Here is a 26,435-nt window from a genome sequence, read left to right as displayed (position 1 = left end):
CCTGTTTAACAGCGTAGCAGCAGGACACGGAGGCCAGCAGCAAGGGAGAGAGGTACAGTGAGCTAGAAACTTCTTTTAAAATAGTAAGGTTGCTCCAGCAGGAGCCCCTGTCATGATGGAGCCTGTAGTCCACGGACACGCCTCAGAGGGAGCATTGCATACTGGGAAATGTAGTTTCTTTCGGCGTCATCCCCTTACTTGAGGGAAGGTCGGCCGCATTGGGACAGGATCGAACACTTTCCCACTACGCATGCGCCGTCTCCTCGTTAGCGCCAGGGGGCGCGCGCGGCTGAGCAGCGGCCGTTGGCTATAGAAAGGCGCGAGGCGGCTGGCGTGGGGGACTGTTGGAGTAGCCATGTTGGGGCGGGCGAGGCTAGGCGGCGTGGCAGTCCTGCGGGCTCTCCAGCCCCTTGCCGCGGACCATGGCTGCTTGGCAGCAGGAGCCGCCGCCTCCGCCGCGCTCCCGCACAGTGAGTCTGGGGATCCCGCGCCCGGGAAGCGCTGGGGGGAGGTTTCAGCCTGGTCGCACCCTCCCGCTGCGTCCGTCCTAGGGACGTCCCAGGCGCCCGCCGCCTCCTGGCCTCGCTGGTCCCCGAGCGCCCTGCTTCGTTGTGCTTTGCCCCTTGCTCGGAGCCTGCTGCCCCTTCACCTCCAGGGGCACCCACACCGAGTGCACCGGGCGGGGCGCTCCGCAGCTCTGCTGGCTTCTTGACGCCTGCCCCATCTGAAGCCTGCTCGGGGCGGGAGAGGCTGGGGTGCTGGGCCGGGAGGGGCTGAAAGCTCTGGGCTGCGAGGGAGGCAGGAGACCTGGGTTCTGTGCTCCACCCGTGACTCCCCTAGTCCCTGCTTCTGAGCCGCAATGGGCATCCTGATGTTTCCCTTCCTTAGGCAGCGTGGGGGTGGCCTTCAGTGATGTGTGCAGAACATGCTCAGCAGCTCTGTTGGAAGCAATATGGTTTGTTTGTTTTCTCCCCACCTTCATCTTTTCTATTGCCCTTTAATCTGAACACCCCCCCACCCCCCAAACGCGTGCACACACTTGTTCTGAGTATCCACTTCTAGGCTTAAAATGATCAGAACCAACATGTTGTGCCAGTCAGCTCAGTGCTTGCTTTCATGTTTCTGGTTGTAAGATGCCCAAACATGGGTGTTAAAAAAAGTAAGTCCCTTTCCACTAAGCACTGTATAATTACCTAGGTGCAATGTGCTGTAAAGGGTTTTCTTCTTTTGAAGTATTAATTAGAAGGCCACTATCAGAGATACTGAACCTGATAGATCACTGATGTGATCTAGAGCAAAAAACCTTATGCTTCTTATCAGGGCAGTATTAGAACTTGATGCACCTTCTTATCACTGATGCAGAGGCCCTTACACACTGTGGAGGATGGTGAATGCTGCACCCATTTTAAAATTTTGCTTCTGTTGATTTGCACATGTAATTAGGAATCAGGTGTACTTGTGGTTTCCCTGCCTATGATGTAATCTACTAGTAAAATAGCATCTGGATGTTTGTTTATTTAGTCCTGAGTTCCCATAGTAAAACATCAACTTAGTCCCACTTCTTAAAGGTTTCTATTATGAAGAATGCTACATTTTTATGTTCTGTTCCTAGAGTCTTTAACAAGTGTCACATTTGTACTTTAATTTAAATCTGGCTTACTTCAGTAAAATACATAAAATGAAGAGAGGGTCATGTTTCCAACTAATAGGCCAATTGCTCTAATTTTGATTCTGGCAATTATTTTTTGTTAGGGCGAAATTATGCAGCTAAGACTTCTGAGTCTGCCAAATCTGGTACTGCAACAGGGCGTATTGTTGCAATTATTGGTGCTGTTGTTGATGTCCAGTTTGATGAAGGCCTTCCTCCAATTCTCAATGCCCTGGAAGCGTCAGGCCGTGAAACTAGATTGGTGTTGGAAGTTGCTCAGCACCTTGGTAAGTCTGTCTTGTAAAGCCATATTCTTTAATTGTTGATCGTTGCTGCCATTTTCTCCTTTTCTCTAGCTTTGTTTTACCACTATTGACTCTAGGGTAGTTTGAAAGCTGTCCTGAAGAGATTTCCTAACTACCTACGACCCTTGTTCTATTGCACATTGTACTATAGAGGTCCCTTCTACCGTGCATTGTTGTACTTCCTTTCAGCATTCTCCATGCACTTTGGATGTAGCATGCTCCCATCATTTCCCCAAATCCTGCTGCAGCAGAGATGCATTTTCTATCAGTGTTGGTTCTGCTCCTTTTCACGTGCACCATCTTGGTTCTTCAGGTAGGCTTCCTCTTTTCCTTTGGGCCTAAGCTTCCCAGACCTGACTGGACAAAGCCACTTTGGCTTCTCTCAGACCTACCTAGAAAAGGCCCTTAGGAATGTTTTGAACTGTGCTTCTGTCCAGGCCAGTGCCCCACAAAAACCTCTCTGGTCCCCATATATGCCATGTAAATTAATATTCTCTTCTAAGAGTCCAGATTTGGATGATCAGGATCTGGCACTCATTACCCTTGAGGCAAGATCCAGATCTAGACTAACCGTTTTAGAGGACTTCTAACATGGACCTCGTCCTGCCAATCAATTTTCATAATTTTCTTGCCATTCTGGTATAGGTTCCAAAGGCTCAGATGAATGATTCTCCTTTCAAGAGAACCCTTTCTTTTGGCTAAAACCCAAATGGCTTTTCCGTTTATACTGGTATCCTCAGTAACATTAAAGGAAAGACCGTATGACTTTGGTCCCATGGCGAAGCAGTATCCAAACACTCCTGAGGATTCAGATAGGGCACTTCCTGTTGTTGGTGGATATCAGTGTTCTCTCAACTCAGAATCTATGTTGCTTCTGTGACTTGATAGTTTCTTCCTTTCTCACCCCATAGCTAGAGGTAGATTTGGCTTTTCTCAGGGCTTGTGAAACCATATTCGTAAGATGTTGTAACGGAGGGAAAAAATTTGTGTAAGACTTCAATGGTCTATGTTGAAGAGAAAACTTCATAAATTTTTTGAAGATATATATTGTCTTGGTTATATACTACAGCAGGGGAGGGCAAACTGTGGCCTGTCAGGGCTTTCAATCCGGCCCATGGGATTACCAGCCCCATGGTGCAGCTGGGCTAAGGCAGGTTCCCTGGCCCCGTGCCACTCCCAGAAGTGGCTGGCACCACGTCCCTGCGGCCCCCGGGGGAGGGAGGAGCAGAGGGCTCTATGCGCTGCTGTTGTCTGCAGGCACTGTCCCCACAGCTCCCATTGGCCAGGAACGGGGAACCTTTGGGAGGTGGTACCCGCAGGCGAGGGCACTGCGCTGCAGAGCTGCCTGCCCCCCACCCCCCCCAGGAGCTACTGCTGGGCGTGCTGGCCACTTCCGAGAGTGGCGTGGGGCCAGGGCAGGCAGGAAGCCTGCCTTAGCCCCGCTGCGAGCCATTGCCACCTTGGAGCCGCTCGAGGTAAGTGGTGCCGGGCCAGAGCCCGAACCCCTCCTGCACCTCACACCCTAACCCCCTGCTCTGAGCCCCCTGCCCCAGCCCTATGTTCATGGCCCTGCATACAATTTCCCCGCCCAGATGTGGCACTCAGGCCAAAAATTTTACCCACCCCTGTACTAGAGGGTTACATGCATGGAGCTTAGCCTACAGAAGCAACCAAGTATCTCTTTATTCTCCCCAAAAAGCTTCTTGTGTGCCACCTTCCCATCTTCCTGTATTTCTGAGACTCATTGCAACTGCAGCTGTCCCTTTCCTACTGTCAGGGGCTCTCTGTGCTCTGTCATTCCCCTTTCCCAGTACTAGAGTGCTCCATTCTCTTTCTCCGGGTCAGGGGCACTGTCCTTTTCATACAGGTTGTCCCATATGCCACGAACTCTGTTTTGAAACCGTGGCCAGAGATGATATTCAGGGGAGGGATTGGAGGAGGAGGTATTGTTGTGTGGGGAGGTATTAATGGCTGCCATCAACCAGTTCTTTGATCTATAGGCAACTGCAGAAGTGGTTGAAACTCATGGGTCTGCTAACTAGATTCAGGGGGTCCATGGGGTGGGGCCTTCAGGTTTTCACCAAAATAAATAGGATTCTGCCCATTTATGTCTAGAACATTCCCTGAAATTTTGGAATTGATTGGATGTGGTGTTCTAAAGTTATCACATGAGAGACAGATGCTATAAAGTTGAGTGTAGGACCTCCCTTTGCTTGGCCAGCCAAGGTGCTGTGGCAAAAAGGGACAAAACTCTGCTGCAAGTACTCCTATATTCTGCTACGTGGTTAATTTAATTTATCTCTATGAAATATCCTTAATTTCTTTTTCTGTCCTCCCCGAAAATATACTAGTGTCTATTTCTGAGGATTTTATTTCTATAAGCTCCAGGTAGCCCAGCTCTGAGATTCTGTTCCTCTAATGTTGTTCTGGATGTTTCTCAGTATCTCCTATCCTTCCCATTCCCTTGTGTGTCAGGAAGGGGAGGAATTTGTAACTGGCGTCAGCTCCTCACTGGTACATTGTTTTCCAGACATCTCCGCTCCCAGCCTACACTCTAGCTCCCCCCAGACTCCCTGGTAGCAAGCTGGGCTCCAGGTCTGGCTCCGTGACCCCATGCTGCCCAGGTCCAAGGAATGCTGCAGAGATTGTACACTGTAATCCAGCTAACTCCCTCTTGTGGGGAAAGCTGGAGAACAAGAGAGATGTAGACAATTCCTGGCAGGTCAGGAAGACAGGAAACTGTATCAGGCACCTAGCTGCAAATAACGTAAATTCAGTGCATCTACTACTTTCCCCAAGATGCCACAGAATTACAGAGTCTCATGCATGGATGCCAGGTTTGAATAATTTTTGGTGGTGCCCAGAATGGGTACAAGCCTCACCCCCGACAACTGCCTTGTAAGCCGATTATATATATTTTTAAAACAATGTAAAAATGGACTGGAAACAGTAAGTTTCCCTAGATTGCACAATGTGGGGTGGGGGTGTGGGGATGAGGGCTCTGGCTGGAGGTGGGGGTGAGGGGTTTGGAGTGTGGGAGGGGGCTCAGGGCTAGGGCAGAAGGTTGGGGTGTGCGGAGATGGGGGCTCTAGCTGGGGGTGAGGGCTCTGGGTTGGGGCTAGGAGTGTGGGAGGGGGCTCAGGGCTAGAACAGAGGGTTGGGGTATGGGGGGATGAGGGCTCTGGCTGGGGGTGAGGGGTTTGGGGTGTAGGGGGGGCTCAGGGCTAGGGCAGAGGGTTAGGGTGTGTGTGTGGGGGTGAGGGCTGTGGCTGGGGGTTTGTGCTCTGGGGTGAGGCTGGGGATGAGGAGTTTGGGGTGCAGGCAGGCTGCTCAGGGGCTGGGGCCAGAGGAGGACCCTCCCTGAGCCCTCTCCCCACCGGCCAGGCCTGCCAACAGGGGATGGGTGTAAAGGGGGCAATTGCCCAGGGGCCTGGGCGATTTAAAAGAGCCTGTGTGCCCTGGCCACTGCCGCGATAGTTCTGCCTGTTCTGGGGAAAAGCATATCTTGATTCAAAGACTCTTTTGGTATACCCCATGCAGGTTCTGGGGGAATAGCAAATACTGTTGCTTCAGCCACCCCGAAACCTGCATGGGGCATATCAAAAGCATCTTTGAATCAAGAGACGCTGTGGCTTTTCCCCAGGGCAAGTTGGGTCAACATAGCTGCCCTGGGGCTCCTCCGGGCAAGTGTGGGATGGGGCTGCGGCCAGCGGCAGTCCTCTGGCAGGGAGTGGGGGCTCTCGAGGCTTCTCCAGGCAGGGGGGCTTGTGGCCCTGGCTGAGGGAGGGGGAGAAGGGAGCCCATTGATTGATCTGCCCTGGGGCCCAGAATTGCTTTCGGTGGGCCTGCTGCTGGCAGCACACACATCGCACCACACTGCATGTGCTCCTAGGGCCCCTCTCTGCTGTCCCGCCGTGGCACTGTGTGTGTGCTGCCCAGCGCTGGGGGGAGGAGGATGTGCCCCATCACCTAGTGGCCTGATTAGTGAAGCGTCGGGGCAGGCAGGGCTGCCATTATGTCAGGTGTGCATCCTCCCTCCGCAGACAGCAGCAGCAGCCACCTCAGCCTGCCCTGCTCCCTTGTAGTCTGAGCAGTGGGGCGGTGCTGGTGAGCGCAGCATGAAAGGAGGCAGCCGGTGAGGGAGCACAGTGCAGGGAGCGACAGCCAGCCGCTGCCCAGGGTGCAGGGATGCTCCAGGGAAGGTACATGGGGGCAGTGGGTGGGGTCTGAACACTGGTGAAGCCGGGCACCTGTGCTCTGAACATTGGTGGAGCATGGGCACCACGGGCCCATATAACTTGCTGCCTATGGTCTCTTGGTCTGTAATTGAGATGGTTGGGCACAACAGCTCTCCCCAACACTGTTTCATGTTATCTGCAAACTTAGGACAACATTTCAACAGTTTCCACTGAGTTCATGTTTTCAGTCTTAACTTGACAACCAAAGGGCTAGACATTTAACTTAATTCAAAATGAAAGCTAAGATTCTGGAGCACAATATGTGGTGAGCAGTGAGTTCTGCAGATAATAATTTTTTTTCCCTACAGTGATAGTTAATGTTCATTGTTTACTTTTAAAAATAAATAAATCTCCCAAACAAGCTTGGAATACTCTGTAACTCTGGATAATTCAGTGTGAATGTAATGAAGACTATGTAATTATGTAGAGTACTGTTTAAAAATATTACTATAACTTAAGATGTTCTATGGAGCTTCTATTTAAACTTGATTTGCCAATGTAGGAATCTTATAATTGATTTTGGCAAGCCAACCTTAAATCAGAAAAACTAAATTTTTATCTCAGTTGGCTGAGGCATGAAGTAATGTCCAGTTGTACCACATAATTTGACTCTCAGTTCTGAAACCTCTGAACGTAACTACTTTAAAAGTTCTGAAGTTCTCCTGCAATAAGGTGAACTTTCTCTGTTTAAAGAGCAAACTTAGATTTTATACACTTAGGTGAAAATACTGTTCGAACAATTGCCATGGATGGCACTGAAGGCTTAACCCGCGGGCAGAGAGTTCTGGACACAGGTGCACCTATAAAAATTCCAGTTGGGCCAGAAACACTGGGAAGGATCATGAATGTAATTGGTGAGCCAATTGATGAAAGAGGACCTATTGCAACGAAACAGTGAGTATTTTTAAATTTAGTTGATCTAGAGAAGAAATTGCTGTTGTTAGTATATTGTTCTGAAGGTAGCCATTAAAGAAGTGGTGAGGGTGCAGGAATCCAAAGGCTTGTCTAAACATAAAAGTTGTACCACATTAATTATACCAGTGTAGTTAAAGCAGTTTGACCTCCCTAGTGTGGACGCAGTTTACCAGTTATACAAGTGTCTATTGGTATAGTTTATTTCTGTATGGGAAGGAGTATAAGCTATACTGATATTAAATTAAAAAAAAACTACATAAAATTAACATTATGAAAATTGCAAAGTAAGCACTCAAAAGTTGGGAAATGCTAGAAGTAAGGTTCTTTGCAACCTTAATTTGGCCTCCTTGTATGTATGCGTCATGATAATCTTTAGTTACATCACCATGTACAGTAGAACCACAGAGTTACGAACTCCAGAGTTACAAACTGACCAGTCAACCACACACCTCATTTGGAACCAGAGGTATGCAATCAGGCAGCAGCAGAGATGACCCAAAAATAAAAGCAAGTACAGTACTGTGTGAAATGTAAACTACCAAAAAACATAAAGGGAAAGCAGAGGTTCTACCATACTACTCCCCCCCCCCACCACCACCACCACAGGCCCCCTGCCTCATTCATTGTACGGGTGGACCTACTCAGGGGATAAAGCAAGGTTGTGTACTGAGAGACCAGTCTGCAGGCTCTCCTGCTTCAATTGTTGCAGAAGTGTGCAATGATAGAGGGGAAAGGGTGATCTGATGGCTAAAGCAGTTGAATGCTGCCCTGGAGATTTGGATTCTATCCCTACTTCTGCCACAGAGTCAAGCAATTTAAATAAATCTTTTCATAAATGGTCACTAATTCTTTATTTTCTGGGTGATTGACATCAGACCCTGAAGTCTGACTTGCAGAAGTGGTGAGCACTCTCAGGTGCATTTAAAATCAAGGGAGCTGTGCCTTGAGCATAAGTGCTATATAATGCTAAGTGGTCTGGAAAAATTGGGTCCTATGTGTCTCAAATTAGACACCCAAAGTGTCCAGAAGTGGACACTTCTGACCTTCATGTCTCTGTGCCTCAGTTTCCATCTGTAAAATGGGTATGATATTCCTTCATCTCACAGGGATATTGAGAAAATGATATTTGACTATAAGATACTGCATTAATAATTACCGAAACAATTGAAGAAATACTAGTCTACAGTACTAAATAGTAGTAAACTGAGTACTACAAGCAAAGTCCAGCATCCTGCCAACAAAAGAAATTGGACTTGTAACCACCTAGTGAGGCCCCCCAAATATTACAGGTATTTGCCAGCTTGAGTGTGGAGGGGAAGATCATCTTTCTGTCACCCCTAAGCAAACGGAAAATAAACCTGGAAACTTGTGGTAGCTGTGCTTCTTCAACATTTACTGGGGATAGAATTTAGAGCACAGTCTACAGCTCAAGTAATTCCACTTAATGCTGGGGAATTCCCCAATAACTGGAGTGGGAGAAGGGATTTTTCCCTCCCTCATAGCCCAGATTGCAGGGGTGACAGCAGCAAAGGCCAATCTGTGTCTCCATGCCTCCTGTAGTTGGCTCCTTCATGCATGGGGAGAATGGCTAGTAGATCTATGCAGTGGAGGATCAACAGGCTCGGCTATATGTGGGGAGCTGGGTTATGCAGCTAATAAAAGACTGCACCGGCATTCCTAATCACACTGGTTGTGCTGAATGCAATGTCCTTTGCATCTGCAAAGGTGAAGCAGTGTATGCCCAATAAAGATAAGGAAGGGAATTTTAATTATGATAAATCAGTACTTAAACTGAGATCATTTGAGATTATGTCCTGCCATGTTCACGAAACTGGTGTGACCTCCTTGTAAATAGTTAAGGCAAAAACTCATTAGAGTATTAGTAAGAGCATCATTTTTCTGAGACCAGAACAGTAGACTTTTCAGAAATATCTTAAAAGGTCAGTATGTTGCTGTGATGATTCTCAAGGAACCCAGGACTGTGAGTCACCTTGCTTTACCTCCCCCCTCCCCCCCCCCCCCCCCCCCCCCCCCCGCCTCCAGTGAGAGGGAGTCTATCTTGTGGTAGCTTGGTGTTGTCTCTGTCTCCACCAGCCTTTCATCTGCTCAAGCACTCCCCTCTGAGCTATGCCAGCCCTAAATTCGCCTTGCAGATTAACTCTAGGTGCACCCCAAATCCCTGAATTCCTTTGAATCATTTCCTTGTGATATCTAGCTTGGGATATTGGCTACTCACAGAAATTCCAGATCCTCTGCACCCAAAGGTACAGTGTAACCCAGTTTACCAGTTTTACTGTAAACCACACAGCACTTATGATAAAATAAAAGCATGTTTTTTTAAGAAAGAGTAAAGATTTCTCTAGAAACAAGAGTGTGTGGCAGAAACAGATGGTCGCAATGCAAAACAAAATCATAAAATGTGAGCCTAGGTCTATGCTTATGAATAGTTACTTTTCCTGTGTTATAAAATAGATTTCCCTCCACCCCAAAGTTCAGTCTGTTGCAGAGCTGGCTGGCTTCACAAGAACCAGGCTCCAAATGTTCATTAAAGCACTCCTGCTCCACAAAGGGTTTCTTTGGTGAATGGTGATAGTCCTTTTCCAGCATCTGGGTTATACTGCCTTTTCTATTTACAAGATAGGGATTCACCCTGTCTATCGAGTTTCTTTTGTACCTTTACGTTGTTTTGTTTTTTGTCATTGCTTCTGATGGTTTTCCATTGAAAGCCTTAGTATTGCGCAAGGTTGAACAGTTGAACCTTGCATTGCATCACTCGCTAAAGAGGGCAGCGTGGCAAATTCTCCTTGCCTGAATGGGCCATCACCAAGACACATTATCTCCTGGTGATTAATTTCTACTCAAGTCCATAAAGCATACTTTCAGGATAAATACATTATTCCTTAAATATTACCTGTACATGCCTCTCACAACAATTATGAATCTTGACAAATTATGAGCTTTCTTAGAGATGTTACATATTACTCTTTATGGATAAATAACCTGCAAGATGTGTGTGTGTTGTAATGAATTTGTCAATTCTGGAGTAAGCTGTTTGCAGAGAACCGGATCCTTTGCCAAGGGGTCTCTGTGTCACAATTGGCAAATCCCAGTACTGTTTGAATTAGACACTTCTAATTTGTAATTTTTACTGATGGAGCTTCTTCTAAATTTTCCCTAGATGTAAACTTGATTTTTGTCTAGGGACCACTAATATAACCACCTTATTCAGTATCTCTTAAAAACAATTTTTTCTTGAAATTTTGATAGTAAAGACAAAAATATGTAAAATAGTTAAAGATCTTCTTTACAGGTTTGCATCTATTCATGCTGAAGCTCCTGAATTTCAAGATATGAGCGTTGAGCAAGAAATTCTTGTGACTGGTATTAAGGTTGTAGATTTATTGGCTCCATATGCCAAAGGAGGTAAAATTGGTAAGTTTCTCTTCTGAAGCAAATAGATATACTATAAATTTATGCAACAAGTACTGTACATAAAACATTCTCTACTTCAGTTTGAGGGAAACTAAGTTTGCTTTATATAAACTTTAAAATTTTAGTCTTATTCAGTTTCCTAAATCTGTGTGCTTACTAGAAAGTGTTCTAGTGCAGAAGATTAAACAAACTAGCTGTTGAAAATGGATTCTGCTAACAGCAGCAAATTTTAGATTGGTTTGTTTTGCTCTAGAGTTAACTTAATATTCCTACACTGTTAACAGGCATTTTGAGGGATAATAGTGAAGTATTGTAGCTGGATGTAATTACATTAATTGACTATCTCAAACTGCAAACTCAATTGTATTGACAAAAATTGTTGTTTCAGGGCTCTTTGGTGGTGCTGGTGTAGGAAAAACTGTATTAATTATGGAACTTATTAACAATGTTGCTAAAGCCCATGGTGGCTACTCTGTCTTCGCTGGTGTAGGGGAGCGTACACGAGAGGGTAATGACTTGTATAATGAAATGATTGAATCTGGTGTCATCAACCTGAAGGATGCCACTTCCAAGGTAACTTTCAAAGGGTGTGAGTATTAAAACAAAACACACACCCTATTGTTTGTGGTACATTACAGTGGATTGTTTGGCAACATACTATTTTAATACCATTTTTCCAAGAAAAAAACACTTTCTGTATGTGAGCAGTGACAATTTGACTTGTATATACGTGCTAATTTTTATGTTCTTTCAGTTAGGCAGGTCCGCAGATTCTAATAGTGGACCTTCAGTCAATCACCCTTGCTGCTTTAGTGGCATACTAACTTATAAGATTAGGGTGAAAGTTTAGTCTTGTAAAAGTGTTCATACTTTTAGGAAAAAAATACTTACATTAATAAAGGGTTTTGTTGCTTAAAAAAAAATTTAAAAATTACACAGCACATATGCCATTGTCATCTGGTCCCTGGCCTTTGCCTCCACAATTGGTCCAAGGCATGTGGGTGTTGAATATAATACATCTCGTTATACAGTGTTGATTATCTATAGAAAATGTAGTAGCCTAATTTTATTTCTGTAATTAAATTCCAGGTTTCACTTGTGTATGGTCAAATGAATGAGCCTCCAGGTGCCCGTGCCAGAGTAGCCCTGACTGGTTTGACAGTTGCTGAATATTTCCGTGATCAAGAAGGACAGGATGTGCTTCTCTTTATCGATAATATCTTCAGATTTACCCAGGCTGGTTCAGAGGTTAGTATTCATAATAAAAAGTTCCAGTACAATACTTACCTCAGAATCTAAAAACTACTCTTAGAGCTCTGAACCTGGAACCGCTTATTGTGCCCCTCGCCCCGAAAAAGAATGATGAAAACCTATCGAACACCAATTTTAAGCAAAAATTCAGTGCCTCCTCTTGCTTGGGAGGAGGGAACTCTGTATATGCCGGTCAAGTTTTGAAAAAAAGTTGCCTAGATATCTTCTTAGCTAGGTACAAAGCCCTACAATTTTACAGGGGAAGAATAAAGCCTTTAGGTGTATCCTCCCTATGACTTACACCAAGTGGCCCACACTTGAAGGATTCCAAAGTCAAACAATTAAATTGCTCTTCAGAAGCATAGGATCAGGCTCAAGCCAACTTTAGAGTGGGTGTAGCAATATCCACAGAGTAACTGTAAATTATTACCTTGACTTAAACAGAATAAAGACCTAAACCCACCCAAACTTCACTTCCAAGCGTTTACCTCTATTAACTTAAAATAATACAAAACCCCCTCAGCCTAAGCTTTCTCGAGTTCAGTTTTTCTTGAAGCTTTCTCCCTGCAGGACTCCTTCTTTCTTGGAGGTTGCAACTTTCTTGTATATTTGGTTTGCTAGTAATAAGACCTAGCTGAAAAGCATGGAGGACATACTATAGAAGTAATTAAGAGAGCAATTGAGGGTCTGAGTAAGGGGGAGTGGAGAAGGGGTGGCAAAGTGGTGACAAATTTCTGTTAGAACCCAAAATGGGAAGAGCAAAACACAGCTTAGTGCTGATGAGTAGCATGGCTTCTGGAGGCAGGGGCAATTATAGGCTGCCTTGACAGCACCATTTCTCTGGCTCCAGTTCAGTGTATGACTGGGTGAACGACTGGTGTGGGGGAAAGGAGGTGGCTAATATCCCAAACTAGCTGGTGTGGGGTCTGGTAGGGGAGAAACTGAAGAAGCAATAGATCCTCTACTCAACATAGGCACCCAGCTGGTCCCAGTGTGGCAATGCTTAATGGCTGGAGTGGTGAAAGGTGTATGCAGTTTGGTGACCTTGTTGCTCCTGGGTAGACAAAAAATGAAACTGTGCCCATGGAGTAAGCTGTTGCTTCTGAAAGCCCCAGTTCCACCGCGCATGGGTTGTATCCTTCCTTAACTGGTTCAATTTTTTATTGGGAGGTGTAGAAGCTCCAGCTGGCCTTACTGGGTCTCACTTTCAAGCTCCATTAAAACTACTTGAGTGACATAGAAAACTTTAAACAGTAGGAAAATTAGCCAAATAAGTTAAATATATCTTTATTTAAAAATAGAAACAAAAGCACTGTAGGCTTAACAGTTAGTATGATGCACACTCTTTATTCTGCATGCTGGACTACAAGCTTTTAATTTTGAACTACGTATGTCTTTCTGTTCACAGAATAAATATGCTCATAAAGTGAATCACATATTGTATGTAGTACGTTTCTCATTGTAAACCTTGGGGGTTCTTGGGTTTTTTTGTTTTTGTTTTGTTTTTTTAAAGTGGATTTCCTCAGGTTAGGGAAAATTGCAACAACCCTGCTAAAGGGTGGGGATGTTGGTGTCCAGTGCCCAGAATGGCAGGCCCTGTGTGTGTCTGAAGGAGGTGGAAAGAAAAGGAGATGTATCCTTATATCACTCTTGCTATCTTTCTTTTATTTTCTTTGTGGGCACATAGTTCTCTTCTGCCTTCCTCTAATCCTCTATAATATCTCTCTGGCTCTTGTGCCTCCAAAATTCACCAACTTTTGATCATACCCTCTCTCTCCCTACTTCCTCTTTCTTGCTCTGCCCTTGTGAATGCACACAGTACTCCTGGATTGTCGTCTGTAGCCAAGGAATAATAAACCTGACTGCTGAAGTGAAAGAAGACCATTCCAACTTTCCTTCTTGCTGGAAGAATGAAATGGGGGTACCATCCTGATTTTTGTCTCCACTCTTTCTGTTTGGTGACTGAGTGTAAAGGCTGAGAGCAGACCTGCTAACTGTTTGCCATCTTCCCACTCCACTTAGTATTGTGCCCTGTATGCTTCCTAACACTTTTTAAACAGCGCAGTTTAAGAACCTTTGATGTACCTGAGAAAATGAACTACAAGAGTTCTTTAACTTGCTACGTTATCTTCTCCTTTGATCTTCAGGTGTCTGCACTTCTTGGTCGTATCCCCTCTGCTGTAGGGTATCAGCCAACGTTGGCTACTGACATGGGAACAATGCAGGAAAGAATAACTACTACTAAAAAGGGATCAATTACATCAGTACAGGTATGGTGTTAAACAGGTGTCTTTATATCAGTAAAGAGTTCGGTGCTTAGCTTCACGAGTAGAAGGTGAAGGTGGCAGTTAATAGTAGATATATTATGAGGCTTAACGAGTATTAGTTTTTCACTAAGATCTTATACTTTGATTTTCAAAATGACTTATGTCAGGCTATCTACGTACCAGCTGATGACTTGACTGACCCTGCTCCAGCTACTACTTTTGCACATTTAGATGCTACTACAGTATTATCCCGTGCCATTGCTGAACTGGGTATCTATCCAGCAGTGGACCCTCTGGATTCTACTTCACGTATCATGGACCCTAACATTGTTGGCAGAGAGCATTATGATGTGGCTCGTGGTGTACAGAAGATTCTTCAGGTATCTTGTTAATTACATTTTCCCCAATGAATTTAATTCAAACTGGAGATAACTGAGTGTTAAGACTTAATCAGTGAAATTCAACTTTGATATCTAGTCTTTTGAATAAGTTGCAATATTAATGTATCTACACATGGTATCAAGAGATTATTTAATTTGAGTTGCCTCCTTTCTCCATAATAGGATTACAAATCCCTTCAAGATATTATTGCTATTTTGGGAATGGATGAATTGTCTGAGGAAGATAAACTAACTGTATCCCGGGCTCGAAAAATCCAGAGGTTTTTGTCTCAGCCTTTCCAGGTTGCTGAAGTCTTCACTGGCCATGCTGGAAAATTGGTGCCTTTGAAGGAAACAATCAAGGGATTCAAGAGCATTTTATCTGGTAAACCAATATATTTTTACTTGCATGATTTCCCCCAGTTTCAGAGCTGTATTCTGGAGGTTGTCAGTTTCCTTTAATATTTGACACTCACTTCTGCAGACTACCTTATGCTTAAATGCATTCACTAAATGTTACTGCTTTAGTAAAATAGGGGGTGTTAGTTTCACATATGTATTGTAGTGGGGCCTAAGGGCCACAGCCTTATTGTGCGGAGCACTGTACAAACATAAAGAAGGTTCCTTCACCCAAGAGCTTAGTCTAAGTATAAGATGTGGGGCGAACAAGTGGATATGGAAATGGATGGGTGGAGCACTAGGCAATGATTCAGCCATGCCAGTGTGGAGCATGATGTGCAACATCTAATGTTTTAAGCATTTAGTTCTCAAGTACAGATTTATAAAACAGGGGAAGGGATTGAAATCCAACTTGGCTCCCAGATTTCTTCCCCTTCCACTCCATTGTCAGAACCTTCCTGGCCCCTGCTTGCACCACCCTAAGCTGTTTGAGAGTCATTGCCTGGGTATCCTCTTCACTGATCCTCTGCACATGCCTTCATCGTGACTCTAGGCACTGTGCCACTTGCTAGTCCAAGCCGGTCCCTGCTGCATGATCCAGGGAGAATTAGGAAGACAAGGGAGCAGGATTTGGTGTTTGTCAGACAAGGGTGGGCAGGACACTTCAGTAGTTCAGTCCCTCTTCTTAGTAGCTTTGGGACCAATCTCCTTCCTCTTAACCCTTAGAACTGGACAGTATTCTAAAATCTAAACTATGCTGTCTGAAATGTGGCTTTATATTGTTGCTGGGAAGGAGGGGGGGGTCTCTCCCCTGTCATGGCAGCCCCCAAGCTGGGGCTGGGGAGGAGGGGGTGGGGGAGTCTATCTCCAGCAGCCCTGGAGCGGGGGAAAGTTGCCTCTCTGGCCGCCGCAGCCTTGCACATCCCAAATTTCCTCCACCCCCTCTTCTCACCCCACTGCCCCCTCCCCCTTACCCCTTATTGCCCCCAAGGCCACCACCTCACCTTACATGTGTGTCTTCTCCCGGGTCCAGGCACCTAATTAGTGGAGCCATGCCTGCACGGCTCCATTAATTAGGTGGGTGGCCCTTCATTCTCTTGTGTGCGGCTGCCCAGGCCTGCACCCTGGAGGGAACAATCCACGGACCACCTGAATGGAGCTCGCCGGACCACTGTTTGAGAACCTCGGTCCTAGATGATTACTTTAGTTTCACTAGCGTAATTACTGACCCTAACAGCGCTACTTGCACCAGTGACTGCATAGCCAGCCAGTGTTGTGGGAAGTTGCAGTAGTACAGCTTTCAAGCACAGAGTACTAGTGATTCCTTACTTAGGGTTGCATTCTAAAATGAGGCATAAATGGCCAGTCACTCTGTGGGGGGGGGGGCATTCGGGGGTTTATGCCCTTTGAATTTTCTATGTATACTGTTCATTTGTTTTTTTCCCTTCATGAGTTTAATAGGAAATCTGGGCTGGAAAACTTTTCCTTGGCAATCCTGCTAGTTGTAATTGAACAATATTCATTGAACTGTCAAATAAAAAACTTGGCTGGGAGGTGGTTGGATGATGGCTCTTAGTTATGACATGCATAAGCTTTTAGCCATTAGACAAGCCTGATTAATGGGGGCCACATGCATGCAGGCCTGACTGAAAAGGAGGTGGTGAAGTGGCTGAGTGCAAATAAAATCTTATCTCGGAGCTGCCCTTTTCTGTCAGATCTGTTGTAGGATAAGGGTTTCTCGTGCAGTTGTTGATGGATAAAATCTTTACTGACGGCAGCTGCCTTCCCACCTCTATACAGGCCCATCTCCACCCCCACTTAAGCATTTTAAAAAACCTAGGGAAAAAAACCCCACAAAACTTGTTTGGAAGTAGATAGGGTTCTTACAACATCATACTTGAGACAAATCCACAAAAGCCCTCTATTCCTGCACTCTTGGGCATGCACCTTACTATTACTGCCACTATAAGAAGTAGCAAACTATGCGCTGCAACCTTCTCTCTGTCCTCGTAGGAATGATACCCTTCGGTCACCCCCTTAATTGTCCTTCTGCAAACATCCCTTTACCAAACTGTCCTCTCACAACACAACCCAACTGCTACACCAAACATGAATTACTAGTGTTGGAGAGGGGGAGAACCGCTGGGGAAAAAAGGGTGTGCAGAAAGGGGTCAGAGTTAAGGTTGTAATGTGTAGTCTGCAATGTACTGTGTTTGTGATAAAAGTAGGTGTGACTGTCTGGTGGAGGAGTAAATATGTTGCTGGCTGGCTTCTAACAGCTTACCTTTTGTATATTAAGGATGGCCTTGATAACCAAGGGCAAGATACTTCAGTGTAGGTTTTTTTAAGAAACTTTTTGCTACTGTGCTGTTTACGTATCACTTAATCTGGCCCATAAAAATACTGTGTTCACTTTTGTTTTCTTCTATGTATTACCACAATGTTAATGGTTGAGTTGCAAATAACAGCTAATTTTTAAAGTGAAACAAAGCTGAACACCTCTTACAAGTGTAGAAAACATACTGGATCTTGTAAACACTTTCACTTTTAAAAAACCCACAGTAAACTTTGGGAATCTACTACCTCAGTCTTCATAATATCTTTTTAGCTTTCTTTCAACAATTGTCCTATTCAAATTGTGTCGTCGTAGGTGAATTTGACCATCTACCAGAACAGGCTTTTTACATGGTTGGTCCTATTGAAGAAGTTGTTGCTAAAGCTCAGAAGCTGTCTGAAGAACATGCCTAAACTGGACTATTATATTTGCATATGGTCTTTTAAATTTCTGATACATGTATATGTTGTATGTGTAAAACAGTTGTTCCAATCTCTGAGGTCTCTAGTTTTTTCACATCTACTGAAGAGAATTAAAGGCCTTTTTCGTACGTGTGAACATGCAGTATTATGTAAATGTCACCCAAATGTCTGTTACAAAAGCCAGACTTCTTGTTAGTAAACATTGTGATATACAATTCCTCTGATTACTGGCTCTTTATTTTTGTTTAGATTAAGACTAATCTTTTGCCTCTGGAAATAGTAATTTAAGGCTATCCTGAACATCAAAGTTAACTCATGAAAGTGGCATTTGAAAGGTGATGTGTGATTACTTTTTGATCCTTGGAAAAGCTTGATACCAAAAATAGTGATGATTAACCTCATGCTGCATTTGCCCTGAATTAGTTTTTCTACTTGACACTTTTGGACTTTACATTTTTTGTTTGTTTCTGTAATCTGAGGAATTGCACAAACAGTAAAATTTTGTAATCAGTTACGGTATTGCAAATGGAAAACTATTAACTCTACTTAACTGTGTTCTTATAAAATTGGCCTGCTTCATAGTTCAATGAGCAAAAATTTAATCCAGTTTTTTAAGACTAGAAAGGTTGTCTACCCATAATTCATGTTAGCTTTTGATCAGAAGGACAGTGCTCCTGTCCAAACCAAATGTAAAACACATTTCTGGAAGTTGAACAAAATATTAAACAAGTGTATTGAAAAGTGACACTTCTGAGATCATAAAATGTTAAATTAAAAATTCACAAAAATAATCTCTTCACTGTGCCTAGTTGTTGAAAGGTAGAGTATGCGTGTTGATTTTATAAAAGGAAAACATAGGTTCAAAAGACTATGGCAAAGGATGGATGGAATGAGGGCATGAGTGTGAAGGATAATGTGTTGTGGTGGTCTGGTTAGAGAAAGGAATTGTAATACTGTACTGTGAATGTGAAAGGAAGTTACAGGAATTTGAAATGCTCCAAAAGTCTCTTACATCAGAGCTAAACCAAAAAACAGATTTAAACCACATATTAAGTGAGATTCAAACGGAGAATAATACTCTAAAAGCAAAAATAAAAGAAAGCAGCTCCTCTGCATGCCAGATTGCTGCTAGCATAAAACAGAAGGGTGATTTTACTGACACTAATTCAAGGAGCAATACTGATAAAGACCAAAACTAAATCAATTGGAAATGCCTTGAAAAACAAATCCAAGATTGGAACCTGGCACACATGGGGGAGAATTGAGGTAATTGGCCTCCTCCTCCTCTTCCTTCTAATCCAGACTTAAGGGCCAGTGCTTTCCTAGCCCCTCTCCAAGTAACCACCCGGTGACAGCAGATAACAGTGTCTTATAATACTTATAAATGGTCAGGCTTTTAAACTCCATGACCCACTAGGATCCAGCGGCCCCCTTGCTCGTCAGTACTGCTGATGCAGATATAAACCTCTCGAGGCCACGCTAACAAGCATGGATAAGGGGCCAGCCATGCACAATTCTCGTGGATATGGGAGCGTCAGTTTCCATTACTGACTACTACAACAGTACATTACCATTTCAGAGGTGGGGGTGCACAACTCACGGCTTATAAAAGCTACTATATTCTTGTAGAATCTAATCTATTCTTCTGGACTCAGTCTTTTTATGTAGCTCCAAATGCAGAGGACTATTTTGGGCATGGATGCTCTCTGTGACCTTGCAGCAACTCTTAACCTTGCCCAAAGTACAGTTACGTTTACTGATAAACTTATGCGTACTCATACCATTCCTCTCCGTAATAATAAAATTTCTCTCTTCTGTTGCAACTGCCAAATCCTTGCCTCTCACTTGGGACATCTCTAACCTTTTTCAAGAATTATGTTCCAGACTCCCCTTTGTTTGGGCAGAAAAGTTTTCTTGCAGTTTGGTGCCTGCTCTTCTCTGCCCACCCATCCCGGTTACTGGTCAACTCCCTCCACCTACCAAGCAATACCCTCTCAAACCTGAAGCCGTGGACACGGTAGGTGGCATTACTCACTCTTTACTGCAGCAAGGCAGACTGGTTCCCTGTTCCTCCCCCATCAACTCTCCCATCTGGCCAGTTAAAAAACCTGATAGTTCCTGGTGCCTACCATTGACGTCCGCATGTTGGTTAATGGTGCAGTAAAACTTGCTCCTCTTGTTGCTGACCCATCAGTGGCCGTTTCGGGCCTTGACCCTTCTTACTGTATCTTTACTGTTGGATATTGCTAACTGTTTCTAGAGCTTCCCCGTTCACCCAGAATCACAGCCCTGGTTTGCATTCACCTTTGGCCCCACCCACTATACTTGGGCCTGCCTGCCCCAAGGCTTCCACAACTCCTCTACCCTTTTTCACTGGGTTATGGCTCAGGCTCTCTCCTCAGTAAATTGGGCTGCTGCCAACCCTACATGCTTACAATATGTTGATGATCTATTGCTTGCCTCTTCTATGGTCTCTGACCACTTATATGCCCTTCAACTGCTACTTCAGGCCTTGACAGATGCAGGTCTAAAGGCCAATCCTCGAAAGGCCCAGGTAGCTTTAATAATCTAATCTAATATCTGGGCTACACGGTCTCCCAGGACTCAAAAGCCCTTACCTCAGACTGTCCAATTGCAATTGCAGCAGCCCCACAACAGTGCGTGAGCTATGCAAACTAATGGGGCTTCTCAACTTTTGCAGGCAGTATGTCCCATCCTCTTCCACCTTAGCACAACCTCTCGATCTCCTTAAAGGGGCCCAAGACTCCTCAGACCTCATTTCTTGGTCACCAGAACACGACCACTGCTTAACCAAACTTAAAATATCCCTTCTCTCTGCCCCTGCACTTGAGTTTCCCCGCCCCTCAGTACCATTTGAACTTTGGACACACGTACAGGTTGGCCATGCTGCTGCTTACTCAAAACCATGGTGACAGATGCCGCCCAGTGGCCTATTTCTCTGCTTTAGTCTTTAACCACTACCTCCAAGCTGTGGAGGCAGCTTCTTGGGCCGTAACTGTCACAGCCCCTCTAGTCTCTGGGGCCCCTCTTACAATCTTTGTGCCACATGTGGTTCATAAAATCCTGGATGGGGAGGCCAAATTTCAAAAATCACCTCGGCCCAATGGTTCAAGTGGGAGTGCACCCTCTTAAGCCCACACATTACAATTGTACATTCTAACCTCCCTTTAATCCTGCTACTTTGATGCCAACCACAGGGGAACCTCATCAGTGCCCTCTTTCTGAGGATACTGTTAAGGACCAATTTATATCTGAACAGCCATTGCCCTTCTCCGATTTTGTTCTATTTGTTGATGGATCCCCGTACTATGTTAATGGCCAACCTTACACCAGCTGGACAGTTTGCGACCTGTCAGGTACATATCTCGCTCCGGTCCCTTGCCTCAGTCCTGTTCGGCCCAAGTGGCAGAATTGGTGGCCCTAACACAGGCCTGCCTTCTAGCTGAAGGCCACTAAGTAACTATTTACAAGGATAGTCATGAACCACCCCGAATGCATAGCGGCTATTTGGATTCCTGGACTAACAGGGGGTTAAAATGGGGGGTATATCACAAACTTACTGGAAGCAATCCAAAAACCATCCAAAATGGCCATAGTCAAAATCAAGGCACATACCAGAAACAACGATCCTCTTTCCCTTGCAAAGCAGGCACCTAAAGAGACTGCCACAATGCCCCAGGACAATTTCCAAATAGCAGCCACCCAAATCCCTAATTTAAAGCAAATTTCTCTACCTGAGATACAAGAGCAAAGCCCTAAAGAAGAAAAATGACATGGTATGAAAATGCCTGCAAAATTGAAAAATCCAACACCTGGGTCACAAAAGATCAACAGTTTGTGACTCCTAGAGCAATTATAGCTCACCTTTGTGATCCAAACCACCTGCCAACACATCCAAACCCAAAAGCTATGCTGCACCACATAAAGGGAAAGTGGTGGAGGCCTAAAATGACAGTGGACATACATGACCACTGTCGACAATACCTTGATGTGCCAAATGTAATGGAGGCAAAAAGCTTAAAGGTGCTATAAGGCATCCGCCTCGACCCACAGGCCCTATGCAAAAAATTCAAATTGACTTTATAGGTCCCTTGCCATCTGCAAAAGGAAAAAAAATATTGCTTGGTTCTAACTGATCACTTTACTCAATGGATTGAAGCTTTCCCCACAGCAGGAATGGTGGTCTGGATCCTGGCCAATGAATTCTGCCCCTGATGGGGCTTATCCTGTTCAATAGATTCAGACCAGGGAACACATTTTACATTTACATGAAGGTGGTCTGCTCTGCCTTGGGCATTAAACAAAAATTCTACTGTCCATACCACCCTGAAAGTTCTGGATTGGTAGAATAAGCAAACCAAGCTCTAAAGAAAAAGATCACAAAGCCTTTACTATCTCAAGGAACCAACTGGGTAGCACAACTACCTGCTGCCGTTCTTTCCATGAGGGCACCCCCCAACTGCTAATACAGGAGTTTCACCCTTCGAACTTATTACTGGAATGACCATGTCTCTATGGGAAGGATGTGTAGTCCTGGCTCCCCTTCCCCTGATCTCTGATACTGCACAGGAATATATCCAATGCCAAAATGAAGTCTTGCACCCCGTAAGACTAACTGTCCAAGACTGACAAGAAGCCCAGGACCCTCCAAAGACCCCCTCCTGGGTGGACTTACAGGAGGGAGGTCAGGTCATGGTAAGAACATACAACGCTGGGGTACTTCAGCCAAAGTACTCTGGCCCGCACATGGTATTGGACCATACAGACACCTCCGTGAAGGTGTAGGAAATCCCAACGTGGGTTCATAAAACCAGAATTAAAATGTATAAATAAATTCATTTTGTTTACATTGTATTCTTCTAGGTGACAAATGTGGCTCCCCACGTTAATCCTCCTGGCAAATGTACCTGATGCAGCCTCCTGGGACCCGCCTTTGGTAAATGTCACGAAAGCCACCTGCTTCAAAGCTGGCCAGTATGTGCAACTCTCTACAGGAGGCAGCATAAAGAAACTAGACACTTGGTTTATCCCCAGACCGGATTACCTGGTACCAAGGTCCCAATCCGACTACCACAGCCTGGGAGCAGTCTTCGGCTCCATCACTGCATCTGGACTGTAACTGGGTATTTAGCTTCAGAGGATGTGGGCACACACATATAGGATCCCCAATTTCGGGATGCAAGATCACAGAATGTTGGGAAAAGGACCAAAGGACAGTGTCAATTTAAGGATACCCCCCTAGAACCAACAAACTATTTCCAGGTCCTCGGATGGATCAGTCAAGATTCACACCATTTATGAAGCCGCTAATGGGTTGGGAGAATATAGGTGTGAATGTTTGTGGGAGAGTTGGGCACTTTTCATTAACCTAACTGTGTCTGTAGATGCAGGATGAATGGATGTTCCTCCTCCGCTGCGGGAACCTGGGATGGAGGGACGTTATTGTCAAGTTAAATGTTTACATTGTACTGATATACAATATTATAACCTGACCACTTATGGATACTCCCTGCCTACTATCTGTCCGGCACTGTAGCCTACACCACCAGATGGCATTATCTAAGTAGGCCCCAATGAAACGCTTTTGTATGATGCCCTTATGGTCTCTGTTCAGGTTAAATATGATTTGTCCAGATTTTTGGCACCCTTGCGAAATGTGTGCTCAGATCACCCCAGCTCCCTGCAATGGCTGTAGGTCCGGCTGCAGAATCAGCTACAGTTTCTAATGCACCAGTATGTTGTTTGGCCCCGCACAGCCAAAAGACAAAAACAGAGCATCTTAGGTGATATTGGAAGATTCTTTGGCAGCACCAATTCTATACTAAATACGCTTAACCTAAACTCTGAAAGGTCATACAATTCTTGGGTCAAAAGCCAAACCACCCAACCCCTTAGACATACGAACACAGGTTTATCTTATCCTCTTACTGCAATTGATGTAGCAATAGTGGATTTTTACAAAATCATTGAAAAGACCTCAGACGCTATAGTCACCTTGGCCAAGTCACAAGCTAAAGGCCGTGCTTGTGGTATGTTAGCTTGTGACCCCTTTAATATTGCAAAAGAAGACATGTTAGATGTATGCCTGGGTATCCCCCCTTCCCATGCCTTTCCCTCTCAATTGATAGTGGGCTCTTTACTTCCTCCAGATTCATCCTTCTCCTTTAATTTCCTCCTTGTGTATCCCTCTGTTATTCCTAGTCATGTGTTTCCTTTTTCTTTCTGTTTCAAGTCTATTGGATATGTAACTAACAATATGGTGTACAGAGGAGGACTGTCTGGATACCTGGAACCATCACCCATAATACCACACTAATGACAACATCAGACTGCTGCACAGAGACGGATAGCTATATCGTGTGTTCCTGTTCTACTTTCCGTCCTTTACCTCCATCCACTTCCATTCTTGTGGATGTCCTTCCTCTTACAGATGCTGAAGCTGCTGTGCAAGTATCAGCCACTCAGTGGTTTATCACCGCTGCATCCAAATACATGTATGGACCCCTGCAGTGCCAGGCAAATGCTTCCATGTGCCTGCAGCTTACTGACTCATTTACCCTAGGTGACGTGCACCTCCCCGGCCGTGTGTTCACTGGAATTACAGTGGCTCCTCGGTGGTATGACCGGACAACACGCCAGTTCGACTGGCCAAGGAGCTACTACTCAAAGTGGTCCTGGCTGCAGCTTCTGTGTCTACCACCGTTCATGACAGCACCACTAAAGGCCGCATCCAAGTTCAATTTTCCAATCACCAGACTGGAAGATCCTGTTCGTAATGCAGCCTACAACCCTCTCTCCTGGTAGACTATTGTACAAATAGCAGCTGCTGCTGCTTCTATTTTTGTGTTACTAGCCTCTAGTGTCATGTGTGGTTATTTCAGACACATGCTTAAAAATCTCAGTATGCTTCCTACCCTTGTCCCCTTCCTCCAACTCCCCTCTTCCTCCTCTCTCCCACTCCCTCCTTGGGTAACCCTAAAATCGATCATGTGTACCAAGCATTTAAGTATTGACTACATCTCATCTAGGAGTTCTATTTGTCAAACAGGAGGGAACTGTTAGGCAAGAATTAAAATTCAGTTAGCAGCTGAGACAGAAACCCATGTAACTAAAAAGCAGGAACACCGGAAGCCCAAGGATGCTGGCAGCTGTAAACACTTGATAAATGTGTATGGTCAAATGGCCGCCCAGTAACTCGGCTCTTAGAACAGAACAAACCCCCCCTTCGCAGCCCTCCAGATATCTGTAAACACTCACCCCCACCCCACCCCTTCGCCTAAAGGACAGTTATAGATAATGATGTAATCAAAATAGTTTTGATGCATATGTTCTCTTTCTGTCATCATGTTAAGTACGTTCTCTGTCTCTGAAACAATGTTTGTCTCTGTAAGAACAAGGTAAATGCAAATGAAGCGGTAAGAGAAAGGTATATAATTGGTCACTGTAACCCCACACTTTTGAAGCTGTCTTGTCAGTCTTCCCGGTGCCGTGAATAAACCCCTTCAGTATTGTCTGTGCCTGTCTGATTCTTGGGGAAAAGAATCTCCATGCTTTACAGCATCAAGAGAATAACTGTCCTTCTGTAAAGAATGCATCAATACAGAGCACTGAAATTAGCAAAACCTTATGCACCAGGAAGACTGCTAGGGAAAGCAGCAAGCCTTGGCTGATTGGGGAAACAGCCACAGCTGTGGCCACACCCCAGTCAGGGTCCAGCTGGCCTTTATAAGAGGGTAGTGGGCCAGTAGGACACAGTGTCTCTCTAGATGTTGAGGGGGGGGGGGGGGTCTGACTGCTGGGAGCTGAGCAGGGTACCTAAAATGGAGCAGGGCTGGGGAAAGGCCAGAGGAGCTGGGAAGCTCTGGCCTGAGAAACCCCCAGGCTGCAGGCTTTGATGAAGGCCTAGGAAAAGGGTACTGGGGTTGCAGAGGGCAGCCCAAGGGTAGGCAGAAGCAGCAGGTCCAGACCCTCGTTGCTGATGATGAGTGGCAATTATACTGCAGTCTGCCCCAGAGAGCTGGGGCTAGATGGTGACTGGCAGTAGCCAAAGACTGAGGTGAGGTGGGGATAGAGGGTGGGAGTTCCCTGGGGATGGGGAGACCCAGATCTGTGGGGGTATTGCCATGGGGCAGCACTCCGGTGTACAAGGGGCACCGGGATCCAGGAGGCACTCGGGGCTCAGCGGCTGTTATACCAATAAAGTAAAAACCAGCATGATCTTATTAAAGGGGAAAAGGCAAAATGCCACATTTATTGTGAATACAGAAAGAATCCTAGTAAGCAGTTAGTTATAGCTATAACTTTCCATTCAATTTAATATTTATTCACACATTCATTCATACACACACAGAGGTTCTGCAAGGTTGTTATCATAATTACCAGCCTTAGAGTTGCTCATACCAAGCCATGGGCCAGGTGGCCTGGACATGAGGAGGGAGCAGGGCCTTGTCAGATGCTCATCTGATGCTCCTGGAAGTTGGTTTGCAGAATCAGACCCCAAAGTTCTCACTTTCTAGAGTCCATTTTTATAGGAATTTCTTCCTATGCCAGTCTATGGGAATTGCTTCATCATGCTGTTGCTGAATCAATCAGCAGATGGCACATTCCTGATGGCTCTGTGCTGCCAGATGTTATCTGGTTCTCCCATTCCCGAGGCCACTGGGTGGATTCCAGTCTGCCCTCTGGGGGTCCCCTGGCCACCTCCACTTGACGTCTTCCTCAGCTGATGGACACCAGACTCTTAGGCTGGCACCTCCTCGATCACTCAGCCACCATCCACACCAAGCATCCATCCACACACATCCTCCATCTCCATCTCCGTC

General features: G+C 45.1%; 1 protein-coding gene across 3 annotated transcripts; it reads left to right on the top strand.

Annotated features, from left to right (window-relative positions):
* Positions 1-174: 174 nt before the first annotated feature.
* On the top strand, positions 175-23,299 carry LOC102934467 (ATP synthase subunit beta, mitochondrial). 3 transcript variants are annotated; one of them, XM_043525562.1, is made up of 11 exons: positions 312-470; positions 1,753-1,935; positions 6,911-7,085; positions 10,417-10,538; positions 11,029-11,111; positions 11,628-11,786; positions 13,937-14,059; positions 14,224-14,436; positions 14,620-14,821; positions 19,416-19,609; positions 22,477-23,299. In XM_043525562.1, the coding sequence occupies exons 1-11, from the start codon at positions 356-358 to the stop codon at positions 22,522-22,524; spliced, it is 1,617 nt and encodes a 538-aa protein (XP_043381497.1). In that variant the 5' UTR covers positions 312-355; the 3' UTR covers positions 22,525-23,299. The 3 variants fall into 3 exon arrangements, with proteins under 3 accessions (XP_037768455.1, XP_043381497.1, XP_043381498.1); XM_037912527.2 differs by lacking the exons at positions 19,416-19,609; positions 22,477-23,299 and adding an exon at positions 17,486-17,809 and having other exon boundaries at positions 175-470; positions 10,927-11,111; XM_043525563.1 differs by lacking the exons at positions 312-470; positions 19,416-19,609; positions 22,477-23,299 and adding exons at positions 894-955; positions 17,486-17,809 and having other exon boundaries at positions 10,927-11,111.
* Positions 23,300-26,435: the final 3,136 nt, after the last annotated feature.

Source organism: Chelonia mydas, chromosome 11 (assembly GCF_015237465.2).
Source record: "Chelonia mydas isolate rCheMyd1 chromosome 11, rCheMyd1.pri.v2, whole genome shotgun sequence".
NCBI classification, from domain to species: Eukaryota; Metazoa; Chordata; order Testudines; family Cheloniidae; genus Chelonia; species Chelonia mydas.
The sequence above is the reverse complement of the archived record's forward strand: the minus strand, read 5'-3'. Positions and strand labels throughout refer to the sequence as shown.

Bases quoted from the DNA above. Each gene is read 5' to 3' on its own strand.
- LOC102934467 (XM_043525562.1), top strand. From the start codon at position 356: ATGTTGGGGCGGGCGAGGCTAGGCGGCGTGGCAGTCCTGCGGGCTCTC. The intron at 7,086-10,416 runs GTGAGTATTTTT...TCTTCTTTACAG, and splicing joins GGACCTATTGCAACGAAACA to GTTTGCATCTATTCATGCTG. The intron at 11,787-13,936 runs GTTAGTATTCAT...TTTGATCTTCAG, and splicing joins TTACCCAGGCTGGTTCAGAG to GTGTCTGCACTTCTTGGTCG.